Source organism: Palaemon carinicauda, chromosome 1, assembly GCF_036898095.1.
Source record: "Palaemon carinicauda isolate YSFRI2023 chromosome 1, ASM3689809v2, whole genome shotgun sequence".
NCBI lineage: Eukaryota > Metazoa > Arthropoda > Malacostraca > Decapoda > Palaemonidae > Palaemon > Palaemon carinicauda.
Window position 1 is genome coordinate 77754285 of NC_090725.1, and position 22846 is coordinate 77777130.

Genomic DNA, 22846 nt, shown 5'->3' on the forward strand with positions numbered 1-22846 from the left:
AAGAGTGTTATAGTCTAAGCTGATCTTTTATTTTGCAACGAAGGTAAGATTGATAAAAGTAAGTGCACTCCTTATTCTAAGTGCTTTGAAGATGAAGATCTTAATTTCTAGATTGAAACTAGTGTGCAGAATTTATAGAGTATGTAAATGAATTGTTGCACTATCGCTCCCTTTCCGGGTTCAACGACCTTCCACTCGATGTCAAGAATAGCAAAAATGTGGCAGCTTTCAAGAAAAACCTGAAGACTTATCTTTTTAGAAAGTGTTATAATAGTGACCTGAAAACTATAAAGCCTGAATGCAAATGCTAGCGAAATAACTGATAAGATACAGAGCAAAATATTAACTGGAAAGAAATTATTTTTTCACACAAGGCCCGCCTGAACAGACTTTTAGTGTCTGATGAAGGGCGAGAAATAAACCCGTAAAAGTAAGTAAGTAACGATATTTTCTGTATATCATTTGCCTGTCCAACATCTCAGTGGTGGTTTCTAGGACGAAGCCGAAGTAGCGTCAAAGCAAATTTGAATTGGTGTTAGTACTGACAAATCTAATACAGAGTCAAACTCAAAGATCTTATGTAGAAGTAACTTTCTCTGTGTTAAATTACATGAACTGCAACATCCGATGTATTTTCCCAAAGTCCCTGATGGTGGGCTCGAGTGGTTGTTCATAATAACCCAAGGAACATCGTTGCTTGTTGTAGGATTTTCCTGTAGCGTCACCAACAAATTCACAAATCAAAAAAATCTTCCACATACACACAGTTCTGTGCGCCTAGACATTATAATAAACTGCCAACTGAAATGAAGGACCTAAAGGGAGCAATTGGATTTAAGAAGAAACTAAAGACATTACTTTTCACAAGATCATATGATTTGGAAGATGCTACAATCAAAGAATTTTATAATTTATAATGAAAATGTTTCGTTAGATGATTAATATGGACCCGCCTGAGAAGTAGTTCACTTGACTTCAGTGGAGGGTTAGATTTAAACCCAAAACAAGTAAAGTAAAACTATATATATATATATATATATATATATATATATATATATATATATATATATATATATATATATATATATATATATATATATATATACTGTATATGTGGAGAGAAAGAAATCTAAAATCCCGAAGTCCTATAAATTACGAGAAGAAGTTTGTTTTGTTTTGAAGATTGAGATTGTCCTCGGAGCAAACATCTGTGAAGCAGCCTGAAGCCGTAGAGCGTCATCTGTCACCATGGTTACCTTATAACGTAAGCAAGTTGCTAGTATTAAAACCTAAAATGGCTCAAGAATGATAGACGAAGATGATGATACATCATCCTGCTAGACATGGAATCTTCCCAAATAAGCCTCGAGGTACAAGAGACGAGTTTAGGAAATGGTGTTTCTGTGGAAGCCTTCCTGTGTCGCTTGTGCGGAGCCCAAGATTCCGGTAGAATGCTACATCTGTCAGACACTTACTGCATTGGCATGTCAGCTACTTCAAGTATATTCCATTTGATGGACAGTATTTCAGCACTACTTAAAGTACAGGTATGTCATTATGGTTAAGGCATCTTTGTCTGCTCTCGGGTAATGGCTACCTGGCTTTATGTATGATGAGGGCAATGCCCCTTAACTCCATTATTTTCAACCCTATCGCTAAGAATACGGCAGTCTAAGGGGTCATTGGGAGCCTTTGTAGGGTGATGGCCAGATCCCGTAGAAAACGGGAATATTCTGAACTGTGGCCGTCGTTATAAAAAGATTTTGGCGGGAGAAGCTAACTCAAAAAACCCACCTAACCTATGCTAAAAGCCGTGTCCTTACCCAGGGGGGCTGCGCCCTCCCGGACCCCCCCCCCCCCTTTACACAACAGTTTCCTTACCTACGATTACGACGGGAGAAGCTAACTTAAAAAACCCACCCAACCTATACTAAAAGCCGTGTCCTTACCATTTCCAAACGTTTTTATTCTATACAAGATAACAGTCGGAGCGATAATAAGCAAATTAGGACGCTTGGCCGTAGCGCTACAAACTACCCGGTCATTGGATAATTAGGTGGACATGGGTTGTGTGTTAGGCTAGTTGTTGAAGTTTAGGTTAGGCTATGTTCTATGACCACAGGAGGTTCGATATCTCGAATAACTGGAATTCCCCGGATTTACTGGAATCCTCAGTAAATACTGGAATCCCCTTGAAAATTACCGAAATCCCTTACAATATCACAGCAAATCCTTAGAAATTGATAAATAATATGTGTTTTTATTAAAATACGTTATTATGTTTTTAGCATTTAGATTTTTTATATATTTGCAGGTTGAAACTTGGCTAGGGGTTGTGACATGGATAGGGGGTCCGGGGGCAAGGGTTGTGACCTGGGAAGGGGTTCCTGGGGCTTGCCCCCGGCTAGGGGTTGTGACCCGGGAACTACTAGGTTAGGTTAGGTGGGTTTGTTAGGTTCTGTACCCTTTTGTACACTTTTATATATTGTGTAAAGGGTATACAGAAAAATGCTTTGAAATATACATATTATTTAAATAATTTACTAAAGAATAATGTAAATTAATAATAACACATTATCTATGGATTTTTAAAGGTTTGCAGTGATATTGTAGGGGATTTCGGTAATTTTCAAGGGGATTCCAGTAATTCGTGGTTCCCCAGGAGGTTCTATCTGTCATTATATAAAGACTCCCCTGGTTTTATTATAATACAGTACATCATATGTTAAAACATAAAAAATTACTTATTCAAATAGATTTCTGCAAATACACTAATTAGAACCTCATACCCCTTTGTCTGTGGCCCCTATTAACGTAGTTACAGAATTTAATTAAAAATTCCCATTTTGCTCCTACCATTTTTCACCTTGACACGTGCCACAAGATGCTCCAGTCATTACAGTTAAAAAAAATTCTGATAGATGATGCTTTTGCCATAAGTTATTTGTTCTAGCAGTATCCAAGCCCCAACATTTTACATACATAAGCTCTTGGTTACTTGTTTTCAGTATCAGGGTATAGAATGTACGAATGACCTTATTTCACTGATTGAGTGAATGATGATAGGGTAGAAACATGTGTTTGAGACTGTATATTTAGTCTCATAATGAGAAATTAAATCCAAGGCTAACATTCAAACAGAAGCTAGAACACAGTTGTTAAGAGGGTAAAATTATAATACTGATCAGGAAAACATTTTCTAATAGAAAAAAATTTCTGTTGTAAATAATGTTTTCAATTAATTTTACCTATATTTGTGTCGCAAATAAACTGTTCTCCCGTTATTCTCGTATTCTCCAGTTTTTCCCGCAAGAAAAGTATTATCTATGATCCACTTAGCAATATCGTGGGTCATTATTCGTGGATACTTTTTTTAAACTTCTAATGGTTTTTGTTCCATCATGGCACGCTGCACTAAAAATACATTATATCACTGCTCCTATTTTCCGGTAAGCGTTACATGTTAAGCTGCGTTCAAAAACTTCGTTGGTCATTATTTTGGTAATGTTTTTTAAAACTTCTAATGGTTTTTGCTCTGACATGGTTCGCTGCGCTCGCCACAAAACATTACATCACTGCCCCTATGTTCTGGAAAGCGGTACTTGTTGAGCTGCGTTCACAAGCTCTCTGGATCATTATTTTGGGACTACTGTATGCTTTTTAATGGTCAGTTTCCATATATATGGGCTGTGATTAGTTAACAAGAAATGAAAGGATGAATAGTGTGGAGGATTTATTTTTGCTTTATTTTAATTTTTGTTTTTGCCAAATCCTGAGAGAGAGAGAGAGAGAGAGAATTCCATTTGCTTTAGTTTTGCTAAATCGCGCGAGAGTGTTTGTGTGTCCGCGGTGCGCGCCGAAGAACAAGTGGTAGTTAGCGAATGATTGTTTGTAGTGGGAAAGACTGTTGGTACAAATGAGATTGTTTGTTTATGTTTTTAGTTAGGTTACGACAGTGGTGAATGTTTCGGAGCGAATGCTTTTTTTATTTGACTGCAGCTTAAGGCAGTTGTGTGAACGCTGGATTATATATATTTTTCTTACCAGCGTTGGAAGTGTGTTTTGATTTTCTAAGCCGTGATTCCTCCTTTGGAGAGCTTATATTTTGAATATTGATTGACAACCTGGCTTATGATAAGGAACTGGATACGACTGTTCAGATTTAGTTAAATGTTGATGACCCGGACCGAATGAATTTTGATTGCGGTTATTGATGATGATGATAAGGATGACGATGATGATTACGACCCCGATTAGGGAGGCAGCTATGGCACATTGGCCCTTGGTGTAGTGTTACCCACAGAGCTGTGGTAGTTTGCCATTAAAGACAGTTGGCAGTGTGTGGACGACTGTATTGGTGTCCCTAAAATATATACAGTATATAAACATATTTGGTTGTGGTGCATCTTAGTTTTAAGTTTTGATATTTTTTCTCCGGGTTTATGTGAATGTGGTATTTGTTATTTATTTCGTATGTTAAGTTTTTTTGTGTTGTCTGTATGATATCTTTAGTTTCAAGTATAATAATAATTTTGATTGCGTTTACTTTTAAGAATATAGTGTTAAGGTTATGTTTTGTTTTCATTTTCCTTCTGTCCAAGAGTCCAGTTGATAACGTAAGGGGAAAGTTTGTGCAGAGGAGACATTTGTCAGTTAGTGTGATCAAGGGTGTGGGGGTTGTTTTGCAACATCCCGCCACAATAGAAGGCATCTTAGAACCCAACTCTTCCTAAACAGGTATTTCCCTTATGAACTGACTACTGTACTCTATGTAATAGAGTAATCACAGGCAAAATGGCACAAAATGACTAATACACGACGAGGTAACACATTTAAACTTGTATGGATGAGAAATATATATAGGAGTAGTGCATCAGTGAACACACATAAGAGGAATTAGTGGGATCAATTCTGGTAGAATACTTGAATATCCTGGGAAAAATCGGGTAGAATACTTGAATGTCGCGAGGAAAAAGGTATCTTGTCTCCCTTGGGAAGAAGAAGGTAGGGATAGGGTCTTTGTACAAACAAATGAACAGGAGTAATCCTATTGGTAGAAAGAAAATGGAAGAGAGGCTAATGCGCAGTATTATTATTATTACCCTCAAACAAGAGAACTCTAACCCAAGACAGTGGAAGACCATGGTACAGAGGCTATGGCACTACCCAAGACTAGAGAACAGTAGTTTGTTTTTAGAGGTTTGTTTTACCATTATATATCAATTTGCCAATATATTTTCCCTACCCTAAACCCCCGGTTCCCAAAGGGTGGCCCCATTTCTGATGGATATATAAAAGTATATCTCAGTAACTATTTGTTTGCCACATAAATAAAGATCCTTTTAGAAGGAAATGGGAGTTTTCCTATCAGACAAACAGATTTTTATTAGAAAATGTTGTCCTGACCGGAACTATAATAATACTATTAAGTTTATATTCACAACTTTGTCAAGTGTGTACTGTATATAGGTGGTTTGTATGCAATCCATTGTACAATATTTTCTATTATTATGATAGAAATTTTATTTACTTTGCTGTTGCTTCTGTCTTATTATCATTGTGTTCCAACCCCATGGACCAGGGCGAAGCAAATACCAATTGTACTACATGATTAACTAGATAGTTAACCCTTTTACCCCCAAAGGACGTACTGGTACGTTTCACAAAACTCATCCCTTTACCCCCATGGACGTACCGGTACGTCCTTGCAAAAAATGCTATAAAAATTAGTTTTTTATATTTTTTGATAATTTTTTGAGAAAATTCAGGCATTTTTCAAGAGAATGACATCAACCTGACCTCTCTATGACAAAAATTAAGGCTGTTAGAGCAATTTAAAAAAAATATACTGCAAAATGTGCTGGGGAAAAAATAACCCCCTGGGGGTTAAGGGTTGGAAATTTCCAAAAAGCCTGAGGGTAAAAGGGTTAATAAAGACAATTTTTTTTTTTTAAAGTTAGACATAGAATATCTGTTGTAAAATTTGATTTTTCATTTCAGGAAGAGTGTGAAGAGTCAATGCCTAAACATGTGTGCGTTGCATGTTTCAATACTGCTGTTGATATTCAAGCATTTGTAGATTCAGCTATCAACTTTCAGAAAAGTACTATATATCAGCTATTTCCAAATGCAAAATTGGAAGAAGTACATGACTTGACTTTTACAGCACCCAGTCAGCATTATTTCCAAGATACTAACAGCTTAATTCACTGTGGTAATGTGGAACGGAGCAATCAGCAACCTCTGGACAAAGTTTCTTCAAGGTTTCCGTCATTTGGTGATGGGTGCTTTCGGGTTAATGAAATTGACAACCAGGGATACCTATCTGACAGGTCCATACATGTTAAGGATACTGGATACAATATTATAACTGAATTAATTGATCACTCTATCGATGCCAGTAAAAATTCTCCTGCCGAAGCTGTTATTGAAATATCTCCATCTGCAGAACAAGTATGTCAAGGTTCCAGAAGCAACTGCAATAAGAACAAACCCAGTGGAAGTATTGAGGTAACTGAATGTGTAGAAACATTGGAGGAACATGAAAATAATACTGGTTGTGAAGGCATAAATAAGGATAAAGACCCTAATCTTTCAGAGGAACAAACAAATAAAGTAGAGGAATCAGCCCCTGCAAAAAATGACAGCAAGAAATGCCCAACTTGTGGTAAAACCTTTTTGCGACAAAGCCAACTTAAAAGTCACTTATTGAGTCACAGTGAAACCAGACCATTTGTGTGCACTACTTGTAATATGAAGTTCAAGTATAGAAGAAACCTTGTCGAACATTCCAGTATTCATGATGATCCACCATCTTTCATATGCTCAATATGTGGTCTTACCTTCAAACAGCGAAGCAAGTGAGTACTGTACTATGCTGAGGTTTCTCTTTCACTTACTGTTGTATTAAGAGTTATGACAGAATTACTACATGATGCTGTTCAGATTGTATCAAGTGTTTATTGAAATTGTGATAGAATACAGTATGATTCTTCAAACTTAATAATAGTTATTGAATTTTTATTTGAGAGAATTCGATCCTTCTCTCCCATATTTTTCGTTTTCAATAATTTTTAGGATTTATTGTAGGTGCTTGTCATCTGATCTTGACCCTAATAATCACGGTAACAAATTTTTTAAGTGTAGGCCCATTGATTTCTCAAAACTCTTAGTAGTTACAGGATAAGAAAGTTCACAAATATTTTTGGGCTCAGGCCATGTCGTCCTGATGGAAGTTCCTTTAAAGTAGCTTCCTAGGGTATATTTAACTTCAGTGATATTCCCAGAGAATTTTTACCTTAAGGTACCCAGAATTCTAACTCCTGGAGCGAATATCCCTAATTTACTCTTATAGGGATATCGCATAATATCAGAGGACGTATTCTTGACACGCCACATAGCTATCTTCACCCCGAATAACGTTAACGCTTCGAGAGGAAAAAGTGTCAAGAAACAAAAGGGGAGCCGTTATTAAGGTACCTCTCCTCCCTGTTTCGAGTCTGTATATGACGTCATCAACGGCGCCATGTTATTTCTTATCTCGTAGCTCTATTGCTCGGTGATTCCCTTGTGCTCTCTCGTTATTTTGGATATTATTCAACATTATGATGCTTTCTCCAGCCTCTTCTGCCTCTGGAAAGTTGAGCATTATCTTTACTTTGTATAAATGTAAGCTCTTGTTGTTTTGAATTAAATCTAAAGTGATATTAACGTAAACAAGAGCTGTTGCCTACCGGAGGCGTCATGGACTCTCCGACTCTTCCAGCTACAACCCTGGACCTCTCAGCAGATCGTTCACAATCTCCTTCGGTGGAAGGTCGTCCTTATAAAGGACACGCCGACCTTCCACCCGTCAGACCTGCTGACCTGCCGTCGCCGTTCCTGGCTGCTGACGCGCTGTGGTCGCCAACGCATCCTGTTGTAAAACAGGCAACGGTCTCTTTGGGGCATCAAGGGCATATGCGCAAGTTGGTGCATACGTCCCTTACGCGCCAGCGCTCACCTGCGCGCCAGCGCTCACCTGCGCGCCAGCGCTCTCCTGCGGGCAAGCGCTCTTCGACGGAGGAAGTTCCTGTTAAAGCGCGCCAGCGCTCACCTGCGCGCCTTCAACCTGCTGCGCGCCATAAGCGCCATCGTTCTCCTGCGCGCCAGCGCTCACCTACGCACCAGCGCTCTCCACGCCAACGATGTAATGTGCGCCCACGATCTTCTGATCTGGGCGCAGTAGGGAAGTTAATTTCTTCCCCTGCTCGCCAACTCGCCATCCCTCGCCAGCGTGCCTTCGCGCGCAATCTCCGACGCGCGCCCACGAACATCTCTACAGCCTGATGTGCGCACTCATGCGCGCCCGCGCGTAAGAGATGTCTCTTGTGCGAGCGCGCCCAACGGTATCATCGCCCGCACAGGCTCTTCGGCCGGATCCTGCGCGCCCGCGCGCGTGACCACTTAACCTTCCTTCGGCGCACCCTCTGCTTTCTCCAGCCATCGCCCTCACGCGCGCACGCGCACCAACAGTCTCTCACGCGCGACCCAGGCATTTCCCATCGTGCGAGCGCCAGCACGCTCCCCAGCGCGATCATCAACCCCCCTCCCCCCCACGCGCAAGGCAGCAGGACAACGTGCGGCCAGGTCATCATCGTCGCTTCCCCCCCACCCCCACCCGCAAGCGCAGAACAGCGCGCTCGCCGGCAATGGGGAAGGTTCCGGCAAGGTCCAGGGACTTTTCTTCTCCTTCATCATCTTTTCAGGCTAACCCCCCTTTGGTAACTCCTCCTAGGGATCGGTCAATCCCCTTCCCTTCAGAGGGAGTTTCTGACAACGCAGCCGTCAGCCACCAGCCTTGGTTTGGGACCCTGTTCAGAGCGGTCATGCAGGCCTTTAAGCCTGTTTTCTCTGAGCTGGGCCACAAATCATTGGCAGCTTCTACTCCCCTGAAGAGGAAGAGAGGAGTTTCGAACGTGGTGACTTCTCCGAGGGCGAAGCTGACTCCTCGTAAGTCCTTGAGGAAGGCCTCCTAACCCCCCCAGACTTTCTCTCCCTCCCCTTCGGACGAAGATTTCCTGTCCTCAGGGGAGTCACGTGAGGTGAGGCGTTCCCTCATCGCACCAATGAGGGAAACCCCACCTCGCGCTGGAAAGTCTTCTCGGGTTGGGGTGGAGAAGAGCCTCCCACCATCGTTGTTGGAGTCCTGCATCCCTCCCAGGAGGGAGTCGAAGGACTCCAAGACTGTGCCGAAGTCATCTTCAAGGCTTAGACCGGAGCCAGCCAAGCACTTGGAAAACGTCCACGAGTCTCCCCAAGAAGAGCCTTTGGGGACAGGAGACTTCGCTGCTAGCCCTTCAGGAGGAGAGCTGCAGGAATCAGAACATGCGTTCTGGCAGGTTCTGACCCTTATGAGGAATCTCAATGGGTTTGCTGATCCAGAGATTCCCCCTCGTGAGGGTAAAGACACGGTCTTGGACCGAGTCTTTGGGACTCAAAAACCCTCGAAGGCCAGTGCGGCTTTGCCCTGGTCTCAAGGGGTCAAGAGTGCCAGAGAAAGGTCGAAGCCCAGCTCTCCGAGCTTACCTCCTCCAGCCGATCCAGCGCCGGCAACAAACTCCTCCCACCTCCTTGTGTCCAACAGAGGAGGTACTTTGACATCGTTGAGGAGACTTGTTTAGCTCTTCCCCTACACCACTCTTTGGAAGAGCTTACCAGGGGAGTCCCTCTTGAGAAACTCTCCAACCGGCAGGTCTCGTTCTCGGCTACAGAGATCCTTAGCCAGGAGAAGGTAGCGAAGTGTGCCATGCAGGCCACTTCGTGGCTGGATATCTGGCTAGGGTCCCTAGGCATCCTGTTACGTTCAGAGGATTTGTCCAAAGAAAGTACCAGGAGGGCTATGGAGACCTTTTTACTCTCGGGCACTCGCACGATCGAGTTTCTAGCCCACCAAGTCTCAAACTGGTGGGCTAACACCATCTTGAAACGTCGAGATGCGGTGTCCCTAATACCGAGATCAGCAGGCTCAGGCATTCTTCCGTTATGGGGAAGAACTTGTTTGAGCCTAAGGACGTGGAGCAGGCGGCTGAGAGGTGGAGGAAGTCCAACCAGGACTCTCTCCTACATAGGGCTCTAACATCAAAGCCCTATAAACCTCCAGCACCCCAGCAACCACGTCCTACCAAGACAACGAAACCGGCAGCTGCAGCAAAGACGACGGTGTCTAAGCCCTTTCTTGTCAAGGACAAGAAAGGCAAAAAGTCCTCCAGGGGAGAAAGAAATCCTAGAGGGAGCGGCCGAGGCCGCAAATGCTAGGATTGGCAGTCCCCCTGCATGTCCACCAGTGGGGGGATGCCTACAAAGTTGCGCAGACAGGTGGCAGCAACTCGGGGCCAATTCCTGGACGATTTCCGTAATCAGTCAGGGATATCGCGTTCCCTTCACAATATCTCTGCCTCCCCTGACAGCGGATCCAGTGTCGTTGAGCTCCCTTGGCATGGGATCGGCAAGAGGGCAAGCCCTTCGGGCAGAAGTCCAGACTATGTTGAAGAAGGGCGCCCCCAAGAGGTCCTCGACGGGTCCCCAGGCTTCTTCAGTTGACTCTTTCTTGTAAAGAAGGCGTCTGGAGGCTGGAGACCAGTCATCGACCTCTCAGCTCTGAACAAGTTTGTCAAGCAAACTCCATTCAGCATGGAGACCGCAGACACGGTCAGACTTGCAGTGAGACCGCAAGACTTCATGTGTACACTGGACCTGAAGGACGCGTACTTCCAGATCCCAGTCTATCCGTCTTCAAGGAAGTACTTAAGATTCAGCCTAGACAACAAGGTTTACCAGTTCAAGATACTGTGTTTCGGTCTCTCCACAGCACCACAGGTTTTCACCAGAGTGTTCACCCTAATATTGTCGTGGGCACACAAGATCAGCATCCGTCTCCTCCGTTACCTGGACGACTGGCTGATCCTAGCAGACTCGGAGTCAGCCCTTCTTTGACACCGAGACAAACTTCTGGGACTTTGCCAAGATCTGGGGATCATGGTAAATCTCGAGAAGTCTTCTCTGCTTCCCACTCAAAGACTGGTATATCTAGGCATGATCATAGACACCAATCTCCACAAAGCCATCCCATCAGACAACAGGATAGCAAGGCTGAGGAGGGTTGCAAGCCCTTTCCTCAGATGAGAAGAACTTCCAGCCCAATCGTGGTTACGTCTCCTCGGTCACCTCTCATCCTTGGCTCGTCTAGTTCCCAACGGTCGCCTCAGGATGAGATCCCTCCAATGGCGACTCAAGTCTTGGTGGAATCATGGTTACGATTCCCCGGACGTCATGATCCTTATGGGTTCTGCGGAACAGACGGACCTTCAGTGGTGGGTGACAAACGAGAACCTACGAAGGGGAGTGGATCTTCTCGTCCTTCCCCCAAATTTAATGCTGTTTTCGGACGCCTCAAAGAAAGGGTGGGGGCCCACGTTCCGCAACATAGGACCTCAGGCCTGTGGTCAGAATCAGAAAAGTGCCTCTATATAAATCTGCTAGAAATGAAGGCCGTATTCCTGGCCCTTCAACAGTTCCAACAATACCTGGCGGGTCACTCTGTGGTGGTGATGAGCGACAACACCACAATAATGGCTTACATCAACAAGCAAGGAGGTACCTTTTCAAAGCAGCTATCCCATCTCGCAGTAGAGATATTGAGATGGACCGAAGCCCACTCGATTCCACTATCGGCACTTTTCATTCCAGGCAAGAGGAATGTTCTCACCGACAGTCTGAGCAGAGCGTCTCAGATAGTGAGTACCGAGTGGTCTTTGGATCATCTAGTAGCCAACAAAGTCCTGACTTTGTGGGGTTCCCCGACTGTGGATCTGTTCGCTACAGTGCTGAACTTCAACCTTCCGCTGTACTGCGCCCCAGTCCCGGATCCCAAGGCGCTCTGGCAAGATGCCATCCAACAACAGTGGGACAACATCAACGTTTACGCCTTGCCCCCGTTCTGTCTGATGAGGAGGGTGCTCAACAAGACCAGAATATCGGTCAATCTTTCGATGACCCTTATAGCTCCGCTATGGCATCACGCGGAATGGTTTCCGGACCTTCTGCAACTCCTAACGGAACTTCTGAGAGAACTCCCTCCGTGCCACGAGCTACTCAAACAACCACACGCCAACATCTTCCACAAAGCTGTAGCTTCGCTACGACTTCACGCCTGGAGACTATCCAGCATCTCCTCGCTGAGAGAGGATTTTCGCAACAAGTTGCGGTCAGGATGTCTGGACACCTGCGAAAGTCATCCGCAGTTGTCTACCAGGCAAAGTGGAGAGTCTTCTGTGGTTGGTGTCGTGGAAGGGGTATCTCTCTACTCGATGCCACTATTCCAGCAATAGCGGAGTTCTTCGTGTATTTGCAGGAAGAAATGCGCCTTTCAGTCTCGGGGGTGAAAGGCTATCGCTCGGCCTTAAGTCTAGCCTTCAGGCTCAAAGGAGTGGACATTTCTTCCTCGCTGGAACTTTCCCTTCTCATACGGAGTTATGAACTTACCTCCCCTCAATCTAAAGTGAGACCTCCTCCATGGAACATGGTTCGAGTTCTCAGGTCTCTTAAGAGACCTCCCTACAAACCATTACGCCAGGCTTCAGATCGCCACCTAACTTGGAAGACGGTGTTCCTAGTACCATTGGCCTCGGTCAAGCGAGTCGGTGAACTTCATGGTCTCTCTTATGACATCGCCCATTCAAGGGGATTGGGGGAGGTAACGTTCATATTCGTCCCTGAGTTTATTGCTAAGACTCAGAATCTGGGGGTGCCTGACCCTCGGTTCGACTCCTTCCAGATTTCGAGTCTTTGTTCGGTAACAGATGACCCAGACCATCTCCTACTGTGTCCAGTAAGGAGTCTGAGGCTATATCTCAAAAGAACGGCTGCAGTACGTCCCCAGGTGCAGGCATTGTTTGTGAGCACTGGGAGGACTAAGAGGAGGGTTACCAAGAACACCATCTCGGCATGGATTCGTAGGGTGATCCATCTGTCCCTGAATGCAGACCCTCCTCCGTCACGTCGCCCTAGAGCACATGACGTCAGGGGCATAGCTACGTCCCTGGCCTTCAAGAAACTTCTCAGTGACGCAGGTGCTCCAAGCTGGAGTGTGGAAGTGTCAGACGACCTTCGCAGCCCACTACCTGCAAGACGTAACCCACAGGAGGCTCGATACATTTTCTATCGGCCCTGTGGTGGCTGCACAACAGCTGGTTTAAAACCTCAGGCTCCTTAATGGACAAGTAGCAGAAGGTTGAGGGCATTGTTACCCGGTCTTAGTCTGCATGAATGAAAAGGTATGGATGGCCCTTATTCTTTTTTTCATCCTTCCCTCTCTTGGGGAAAGTAGCATCCTGGGTTCTCTGAACAGCTGACCTCGAACCACTGCAGGTAAACCATGTTTCCTTGTTTTCCTAGTATTAAGCTAATACTGTCACGTCCCCATACCCTGACGAGGTGGTATTGGGAGAGTCCTAGCCTAAAGTTTCCATCTAAAGGACTATAGGTCAACTTCCTAGGACAATTCACACTTCATACCTTCACACACAGCTTATGTAGGCCGCAGCCCTTGCGTAGCAAGGTTCTAGCTAGGTGCTGGGACTCCTTATTGTTGAGTGCTGACACACTCAGATACTGAGTCCGCGAGCAAAGCCAAAAGCCAGTACTGGCTGGACTTTCCACCCTTCCTAACGGGTGAGTCACCTCTATTAAATAGCGTGGTTTGTATGTCAGTTACGGAACAAATGACAAATTCATAGGTAATTTGTATTTTTCCTAACTATACAAACCTTAGCTATTTAATCAAACTTGCCCGCCAACCCTATCCCCCTTGAAGTCCTACCTCTAAGCAAAGTGAGCTCAAGCACAGGTGTGTGTGAGGGTGTGAGGGGGGGGGGGGGGTAGCAAGCTACCCTCCCTACCCCCCGCTAACTAGCAGTGGGGTAGTAAACCCTCGTTAAAATTCTAATGGCTCGTCATTTCAGCTACGCCGAAAGTAATAACCCATATTAAATAGCTAAGGTTTGTATAGTTAGGAAAAATACAAATTACCTACGAATTTGTCATATTTTGTTCATCAGTTAATTTAGATATTGTTTAAATTGGCTTGGCTGAGATAGAGAAAGTTTTAAGTACTATACCTGTAGTTTAAAGTAGTGGACGGAGCGGGAAAAAGATAAGAAGCATAGATGAAGAGGATTCCTTTTGTATTTGCATAGTGATTCTAGTCTTATTTCTTGAACTACAGCATTTCATTAACCCTTTTACCCCCAAAGGACGTAATGGTACGTTTCACAAAAGCCATCCCTTTACCCCCATGGACGTACCGGTACGTCCTTGCAAAAAAATGCTATAAAAATTTTTTTTCATATTTTTTGATGATTTTTTGAAAAAATTCAGGCATTTTCCAAGAGAATGAGACCAATCTGACCTCTCTATGACAAAAATTAAGGCTGTTAGAGCAATTTAAAAAAAATATACTGCAAAATGTGCTGGGAAAAAAATAACCCCTTGGGGGTTAAGGGTTGGAAATTTCCAAATACCCCGGGGGTAAAAGGGTTAACATCTTCACTTTTTATTTTTTGATTGGGATGATTTTAATTAAGACTATAATAACTCAAATATGATTGACACATTGTATGACCTATTTGTAATATTCTTGTCCACCATATCCCACAGCAATGAAAAAGGTCTGTTTATATCAGGGTAAGTTCTGTTAACTCTTGGTCTCTGCACATGTCTATGCCATTTTTCAATGATTTTCTATGTAGAGGGTTATTGCTTATACTGTGCCTTATACAGCACGCTGTAAACAATACTGAAGGTCCTATGTAGGATTCTTTTGGCCTCAGCTTTATTAATTACTGTTTTGTACTTTTCATCTGTTTCTTTTAGTCTCATCTCATATAGATGTCTTAAGTGCTTTAACTTTTATTTGATTTATGTAGTATTAATTGTTATTAAAGACCACATCTTTTTAAAGACCCCTATGGTATTATTATTATTATTGTTATTATTATTATTATTATTATTATTATTATTATTATTACTAGTTAAGCTACAAACCTAGTTGGAAAAGCAGAATGCTATAAGCATAAGGGCTCCAACAGGGAAAAATATCCGAGTGAGGAAAGGAAATCATCAAATACATAACTACAAGAGAAGTAATAAAAAATTGAATACAGTGAAAATATTTTAAAATCTGTAACAATGTTAATATAGATCTGTCATATATAAACTATAAAGAGACAGACTTATGTCAGCGTGTTCAACATAAAACCATTTGCTGCAATTTTGAACTTCTGAAGTTCCACCAATTCAACTGCAAGTTGTTCCGTAACCGAAATACAAACCATGCTATTTACATTGGGTTTACCTTTTAGCGTAGCTGAAATGGCGAGCCATTAGAATTTAACGAGGGTGTATAACCCCCGCGCTAGTTAGTGGGGGGGTAGGGGAGTGGTAGCTAGCTACCCCTCCCCCCCTCACACACCGGTGAAGCTCACTTTCACTTTTGGCTCGGACTGGGACAGACGTCTCTGTCTTTGTCCTCGCTTGGCAGCCATTGTTTGTTTTGTCTTTACTTAATCACTTGCTTTTCTTTTACTCAAGATATATGTAAACATTTTTTTCATGTTTGTATATATATTTGAGTATAGAAATCAGTAAGTTTCCTTTTCAGAGTTGTGTGTGTAGTGTACGATATCTCCGTGGAGCCCTCGGCAGTTTAGGCCACCACGGTGTAATTTTATGGGTTGCGATCGAGTTTGACTTCGGTCTTTCTCTCTCTCTCTCTCTCTTGAGGTCATTCACCCTTTTACTACGTTTACTACGCCTTTTTGTAGCTTCCTTCCCATGTGGGGGGGTTGCTACGCCGTACGTTTTGTCTCAATTAGTTTATGAATGTAATTGTATTTGTTAATTTTTCAGCTTTGTAGAACGATTCCTTTCGGGGTTTTCGTTCTTTCTTTAGTGTTCATTCATTTTTAAATTACATAATTACGTAGTTTCATAATTATAATTGTTATAATTCTGTTTTGGTTACAGCTCTCCTTCCGTGAGTGTAAGTGGTTGTGAGGGCACGTGCCTGTTGTGTAATTCTTGTTTTCCTTTCCCTCGGGATTCCTCTTCGGAGCCTTCCCGGGGGAATGAATGTGTACTAATGATTTTTTTTTTATTTTTTTACAGTTACCGATCTAGTTTGTTTCTGTAATATGGCAACCGTGTGAGCTGTCTTGTTGAGGCCTGGGGATTCGGCTGTTGCTGCCTCCCCTTTGGATTTTCGTCAGGGGCGTGTCTCCTTCTACTGGAAGTACTCCCGTGACGATTGACAGCTCTCCAGTTCATTTTAGAACTCTTAGGAGGCTTGCCTCCTTGGGTGGGTAACTTTCCTTCCGAGGGAAGTTTTTCCTGTCCAGGCTTGAGTTTTCCCCTTTTGGGGGGTTCTTCTCTTGCCTTTTTATCGTGCGACTATGCTCTTGGTGCTGAGCGGTCGCACCTGCAGTTTCGCTCAAGGGGCTGGGCAACTGCAGGAGCCCCTCTTCGGAGGATTGCTCCTTTTAGGTCACTGGCTGACCAGTCTCTTCTACGAAGTGTTTCTCTTTTGTTCGCGAGAGAGTACACTCATAAAGACTCCTCTTCGGAGGATTCTTCTGCTGCTGTTGCTGTTGGCCTCCTTCGCCGTAAGGCTCTCCGCCCGCCTCGTCGTAAGAGCCTCTCATCTCCCTATAAGGGTGCTAAGAGGCGCCTTTTTGAATCTCTGTATGCAGCCTACAACTCCTTCTTCTTGATCTTCCGCCCCTGGTGCAGATGGACAGCAGTCTGACCTCGTCTGACGACGGGCAACGGTCTTCCCGATGGACAACGGTCTTCCCGACTGACAACGGTCTTCCGACGGACATCAGTCTCCTGGCGGACAGACAACGGTCTTCCAACAGACATCAGTCTCCCGACGGACAACGATCCCTTCGGGGCAAAGGGTTGCCTCCCACGGGGGTTCTTCCCTTGCGTGTCAGGGTTCCCCTGCACGCCCGTCTGCTGTGTTCTCTCCTGCTCAGTGTTAGCGCACAGGCGCTCTCCTGCTCCTGCTCAGTGTTAGTGCACAGGCGCTCTCCTGCTCATCAGCGCTTTCCTGATCGCTAGCGCTCTCCTGTTCGCCAGCGCTCTCCTGTTCGTCAGCGCTCTCCTGTTCGTCAGCGCTCTCATGATGATCATCTCTGCTGTTCCTGTTGGTTCCTGTTACGCGCCCACGTTCGCCCTCGCGATCTAGAACTTCGGTTCAGGTCTGGGTCAAGGACTCTTCTTCTACGCGCAGGCTTCCACGCGTTGCCTTCTGCTCGCCAGCGACCTTAGACGCGTCAACGTTCACCTGCTCGTCAGCGATCTCCTACGCGTCAACGATCGCCATCGATCTGCCACGCGTGTCAGTTCCCCTGACCACCATCAGTAGCGATCTAGCGCTCGCCTGCTGTGGACCACGATCTCCGGTAGCTGAGTCTTGCCGTAGATCTTCCTTCTGCTCGCCAGCGCTCACCTTTACTTCTGTCCTTCTGTGCGCCAGCGCACGTCTGCGCGCCCTTCTTTGCCACGCACCAATGGGCGCCAACGGTTTTCTGACCGTCTAGGATCGCCTGATTAACAGCTTGCTTCAGCACTCACCTTCCTGATGCACCTGCGCGCCTTCTGTTAGCGCGATGCGCGCTAACCATCACTAGTCTCTCTCGTGTTAGCAATTGCCTACGCGCCCGCGCGATTCTTCACCTGCGCGCTAGCGTTTTGTTAACGCACCACAGCTCGCCAACGCGCCGTCGCTTGCCGACGCGCCTTCACTCTCCTACGGGCTATCGCCTCGCCAGAACGCGCCATCGCCCTCCTACGCGTCATCGGTCACCCGACCGCCTGTGCTCACCCGCGCGGCCACACGCCCACGTGCCCGCGCGACCGCACGCCCACGTGCCTGCACGCCTACGCTCATGCGCGACCGCGCACATGCTCTCCAATGTTCGCTGCGCGCGCGAACCAACGGTATTCCGTCGCGCGGACGGACGGTGTTCCGTCGCGCGAACCTACGGTGTTCCATCGCGCAAGCCTACGGTGTTTCTTCGCGAAGGTCGGCTTAATTCTTGCAGTATCCATTGCTCGCCAATGGGTTATCGCTCGCCGACCACCAGCTCTCGCCCTTCCTACCACGCTCGCCCTCCTTCTGCGCTCCTTCGCTCACCTTTGTTTGCGTTCCTGCATGCCCGCGCATGGGCGCTTCCACGTTCGCCCACTCGCAAATCATTGATTTACCATCGCGCGAGCTCCAGGGCGATTGCGACCGCGATTCCCATTGGGTTTTTCGCAGCATGGCCAGCCTGGCGAGTCTTCTGGAGCGTATTTCCAGAACACGGCCTCACCCCGTAAACGCAGAGCATGGCACATGCAAGAATAAGAAGAATCTTCAGGGAGGTCTGAGCAACATTCTTCTTTCTAGAACCTGGGTTGGCCCTTCCCCGTCATTCCCTGGAAGGGTTTTTGGCGGGGGTCTTTCCGTTCAAGATTTCTCCATCGGCCAAGGGGTAACGGTTTACCCGTTCCTCTTCTCCATCTCGTGAAAGGGGCTTACCAGGTCCTTTCCCTCCTCGGTTACGACCCGAGGTTTGGTTCAAGGAAGCTACAGGAAGGTCATGGGTACTTTCCTCCTCTCGGGCTCAAGCACTTTGGCGTTTCGTCGTCAAGTATCAAACTTGCGGGCAAGCTCGATGTTGGACCATCTGGACGCAATGACCGAGGGCTTCCTTTCGGGTGTCTCATCCGTGGATGTCGACAACCTCAGACACCCTCCCATCCTTGAGAAGAGTTTGCCTGTGCCCAAGGACAGAGACATAGACAGCGGCTGTGCGGAGGGAGTCGACTTCCGTTTTGACTCCTCCAAGGCACTTTCTTCCAGACCCTGCAGGGCTCCAGCACTTCTTTCTTTCAGCCACGTCGGCCTAAGTTATCGGACCGGCTACGACAACTGAGACAAGGTGTCCAATTGCAGTTCCCTCCTGTCAGGAACAGATGGCACGGGAGGCTCTCCCGGGGAGGGGCATAGTCCTAGAGGGAGCGGTAGAGTTCACGAACTCTAGGATTGGCACCCCCCCCTTGCAGGTTTCACGCTGGGAGGATGCCTAAGGTTACTCATCCGGATGACAGCTTCCCGATGCCCATTCCTGCACGATCTCTGTGATCAGCCAAGGATATCGCGCCTGCCGTCTCTGTCAGCGAATTCAGTGTCTCTGAACCTCTATGCCATAGGGTCGGCAAGAGTTTGCCCGTTTGGGCAGAATGATCCATGCCTTAGGAGAAGGTCCTCCATAGGATCGTCGACGGCTTCACCCCCGGCTTCTTCAGTCGATCCTTTCTTGTAAGAAAATATCTGAGACGGGAGTTCCGTAGTCGACCTCTCAGCCCTGATCAAGTTTGTCGAACAAACTTCGTCCAGCATGGAACAGCAGAATCGATCAGACTGGTAACAAGGTGACAGGACTCCTTAGGCCCTGGATCGGAAGGATGGGTATTTTCAGTTTCCATTTCATCCATCTTCCAAAAGCTCGTGGAATTCAGCCTAGACTGCAGGTATTCCTGCTTAAGATGCAGTGTGGCGATCCCGCCGTGGCATCGCAGGTTTTTTTCCCCAGAGAACTCTCCCTGCTTTCCTCATGGCCGCTCAGGTGTAGGCTTCCGCCTCCTTCGCCTTTTGGAGGTCTGGTCAACTCCGGTAGGCTCGGGACAAGCTTCTGGATGCTTACCATGAGTGGGGGGTTCATGGTATTTTGCTAGGAGCCTTCTCTTCTTCTGCCTCAACATCTGGAGTATCTAGCCATGATATTGAGTCAACGGCCTTACCACGTTGGAAACCCCGCTTCTCGTCCGTCCAGCGAGGTTAAGCAACGTCGGTTCTGGTCGTTACTTGGATGGGTGACCACCTGGGGACGCCAGATTCTGTTGCCACCTCCTCCGAGCCTTCCCTTCAGTTGACTGTGGCAAGGCTGAGGAGAGTCGCAGTACCTGTTCTCAGTCAAGCAGAGCTTTCAGCCCTACTTTGGAATGTTTCCTAGTTCTCTTTTCCTCATTGACCCGTCTATAGTTCCTAACGGTCGCCTCAGGATAAGTTCCATGTGGGGCGGTCCAAGTTCCAGTGGTTTCAAAGCAACGATTAACCGGATTTTCTGGCCCCTATGGGACCAGCGGAACGATTAGACCTGCAATGGGTGTTGACCTATGGAACCTCTTGATGGAAGTGGATATTCTCGTCCTTTCCCCACATTTTTTATGCTGTTCTCGGACTTGTCAAAGAAAGGGGGGGGGGGGGGGGGCATGTTCTGGTCCAGGCCTATGGTCAGGACCTGAAGGATACCTCTCCATCATTCAGGCAGGCTTAGGGGCTGTAGTCTGGCCCCTCTACAGATCCTACAGCTCCTGCCGAGTCGCTCCGTGCGCGTCGACTTCATGGTTCTGGCGTGTTCTAACCAGCAGGGGACGCATTTTCACACCTTCGCATCTTGCAGTAGAGATACCGAGATGATATGAGATACTCTCAATACCACCATCGGCTCTCTCATTCCAGGCAGAGGAATGTTCTCTCCGACTATCCGAGCAGAGCCTCGTAGAGAGAGTGTACCTGGGGGTCTTTGGCCTTGAGTAACCAGCAAGTCCTGGTCTGGGGGACCTGATCGTGACAGCTTGGAACCTCAAGCTTCCGCTGTTCTTCCCCCCACTCTCAGACCCCGAGACTCTGGCAAGATGCATTCCGGTGATGGTGGGACAACATCGACGCCTGCGTCTTCCCTCCTTTGTTGTCTGTTGAGAATGGGTCTCAACAAGACCAGGTTGTCTGTCAACCTTTCAATGGCCTTGAGAGCTCCACTGGGACTATGCGCAGAACGGTTTCCGGACCCTCTGCTTCCCCTGACGGAACTCTTGGGAGAGCTTCTCCCACGGCACAGGCTACTCAAACAACCACACTGCAACATCTTTCACGAGCCAGGGCGTCGCTTCGGCTTCATGCCTGGAGACACTACGCCTCCTCCTCAAAAAGAGACAACCTGCTACAGTCGCGGGACGGAGGTCGCGTCATCTGCGATAGTCATCCGCAGGGGTCTTCCAGGCGAAGTGAAGAGTCTTCGGTGGTTGGTGTCGTGGGAGATATACCTCTTCCCTTGAGGCCTCTTCTCCAGCAATAACGATCTTATTGCCTTTTGGCGGGAGGAAACTCCTTTCCGCTCTCGGCAATGAAGCCTGTCGCTCAGCCTTTCCCTGACCTTCAGGCTTAAAGGAATACTTTTTCCCTCCCGCTGGACCTTTCCTCGCTCATGCGAAGCTGCGAACGTCCCTGCCCTAGTCGGAGTGAGACCTCCAACTTGGGGCATGGCTCGGACTTTTTAGTCCCTTAAGAGATCTTCTCAAGACCGTTTACGTCAGGCCTCTGATCGTATTCCGTCTTGGGTCTCCTGCTCACTCTGGCCGCGGCCAGTGTGTAAGCAATCTTCTTGGTCTCGTACGACTCCGCCCTTTCTAAGGAATGGGGGAAGGCAACATTCAGGTTCGCTCCTGAGTTGTTGGCTAGACTCAGAATCTTGGGGTCCCGGCCCTTCGGTCCAATTCCTTCAAGATTTCGAGTTACCATTCTGTATCTGATGTCCCAAAACCTTCTTCTTGCCAGTAAAGGAATCGAGAGGTTAGCTTTGGGAACAGCTGCAGTTTGTCCTCAGTTGCAGCCGGTTTGGGAGCACAAGAAGGACACGGGGGAGAGTCACCAGTATACCTCTTCAGCTCTGACTCAAGGACATTCATCTCAACCTGTCTCCAGACCCTCCCCCGTCACGTCGCCCTACAGCACGATGTCGGTTACATCACAACGTCCCTCGCCTTCGAGTAATACTACTCTGTGACGCAGGTGCTACAAGCTGGAGTCTGGAAGCATCCAATGACCTTCGCAGCCCGCTTCCTGCAGGGCGTGACCCACAGGAGTTTTGATACGTTTTCTATCGCTCTGTGGTGGCTACACAACAGCTGGTCTAACCTCAGGCTCCTTTTTGGACAGGTAGCAGAAGGTTGAGGGCATTGTTATCAGGTTTTAGTCTGCATGAACGAAAGAAGTATGTCTGGCCCTTACTTTTTTCTTCATCATCCCCTCTACGGGGAAGCAGCATCCTGGTCTCTGCATAGCTGACCTCGAACCTCTGCAGGTAAACCATGCTTCCTTGTGTTCCGAGTATTGAGTCAATACTGTCGCGTCCCCCATACCCTGACGAGGTGGTATTGGGAACGTCCTAACCCAGAGTTTCTTCTGGAACTCCAGGTCAACTGCCTAGGACGGGTCACACTTCTTCCTTCACACACAAGCTTATGTAGGCCACACGGTTCCTTGCGGAGCAAGGAACTTGTGAGGTGCACGGACTCCTTTTCTCGAGTGCGACTCACTCGGATTCTGAGTCCCCGGGTAAAGCCAAAGCAGTATGGCTGGGGACTTTCCACCCTACCTAAGGGGTAAGTCACCCAATGTAAATAGCGTGGTTTGTATTTCGGTTACGGAACAAATGACAAATTCGAAGATAATTTGTATTTTTCCTAACCATACAAACCTTAGCTATTTACACATATTTGCCCGCCAGCCCTGTCTCCCAAGACAAGTCCTACCTCTAAGTGAAAGTGAGCTTCACTGGTGTGTGAGGGGGAGAGGGGTAGCTAGCTACCACTCCCCTACCCCCCCGCTAACTAGCGCGGGGGTAATACACCCTCGTTAAATTCTAATGGCTCGCCATTTCAGCTACGCTAAAAGGTAAACCCAATGTAAATAGCTAAG

General features: G+C 46.6%; 1 protein-coding gene and 1 pseudogene across 2 annotated transcripts in view; both read left to right on the top strand.

The window, feature by feature from the left end:
- Window positions 1-1207: 1207 nt before the first annotated feature.
- The window catches only part of LOC137649167 (uncharacterized), a 124788-nt gene continuing 103149 nt past the window's right edge, over window positions 1208-22846 (top strand). For both annotated transcript variants that reach the window (XM_068382168.1, XM_068382160.1), the window contains exons 1-2: window positions 1208-1547; window positions 6001-6860. In XM_068382168.1, coding sequence (XP_068238269.1) covers window positions 1344-1547; window positions 6001-6860 — 1064 coding nt within the window. In that variant the 5' untranslated portion in view covers window positions 1208-1343. The remainder of the gene's footprint in view (window positions 1548-6000; window positions 6861-22846) is intronic.
- On the top strand, window positions 19874-19992 carry LOC137658989 (5S ribosomal RNA; annotated as a pseudogene).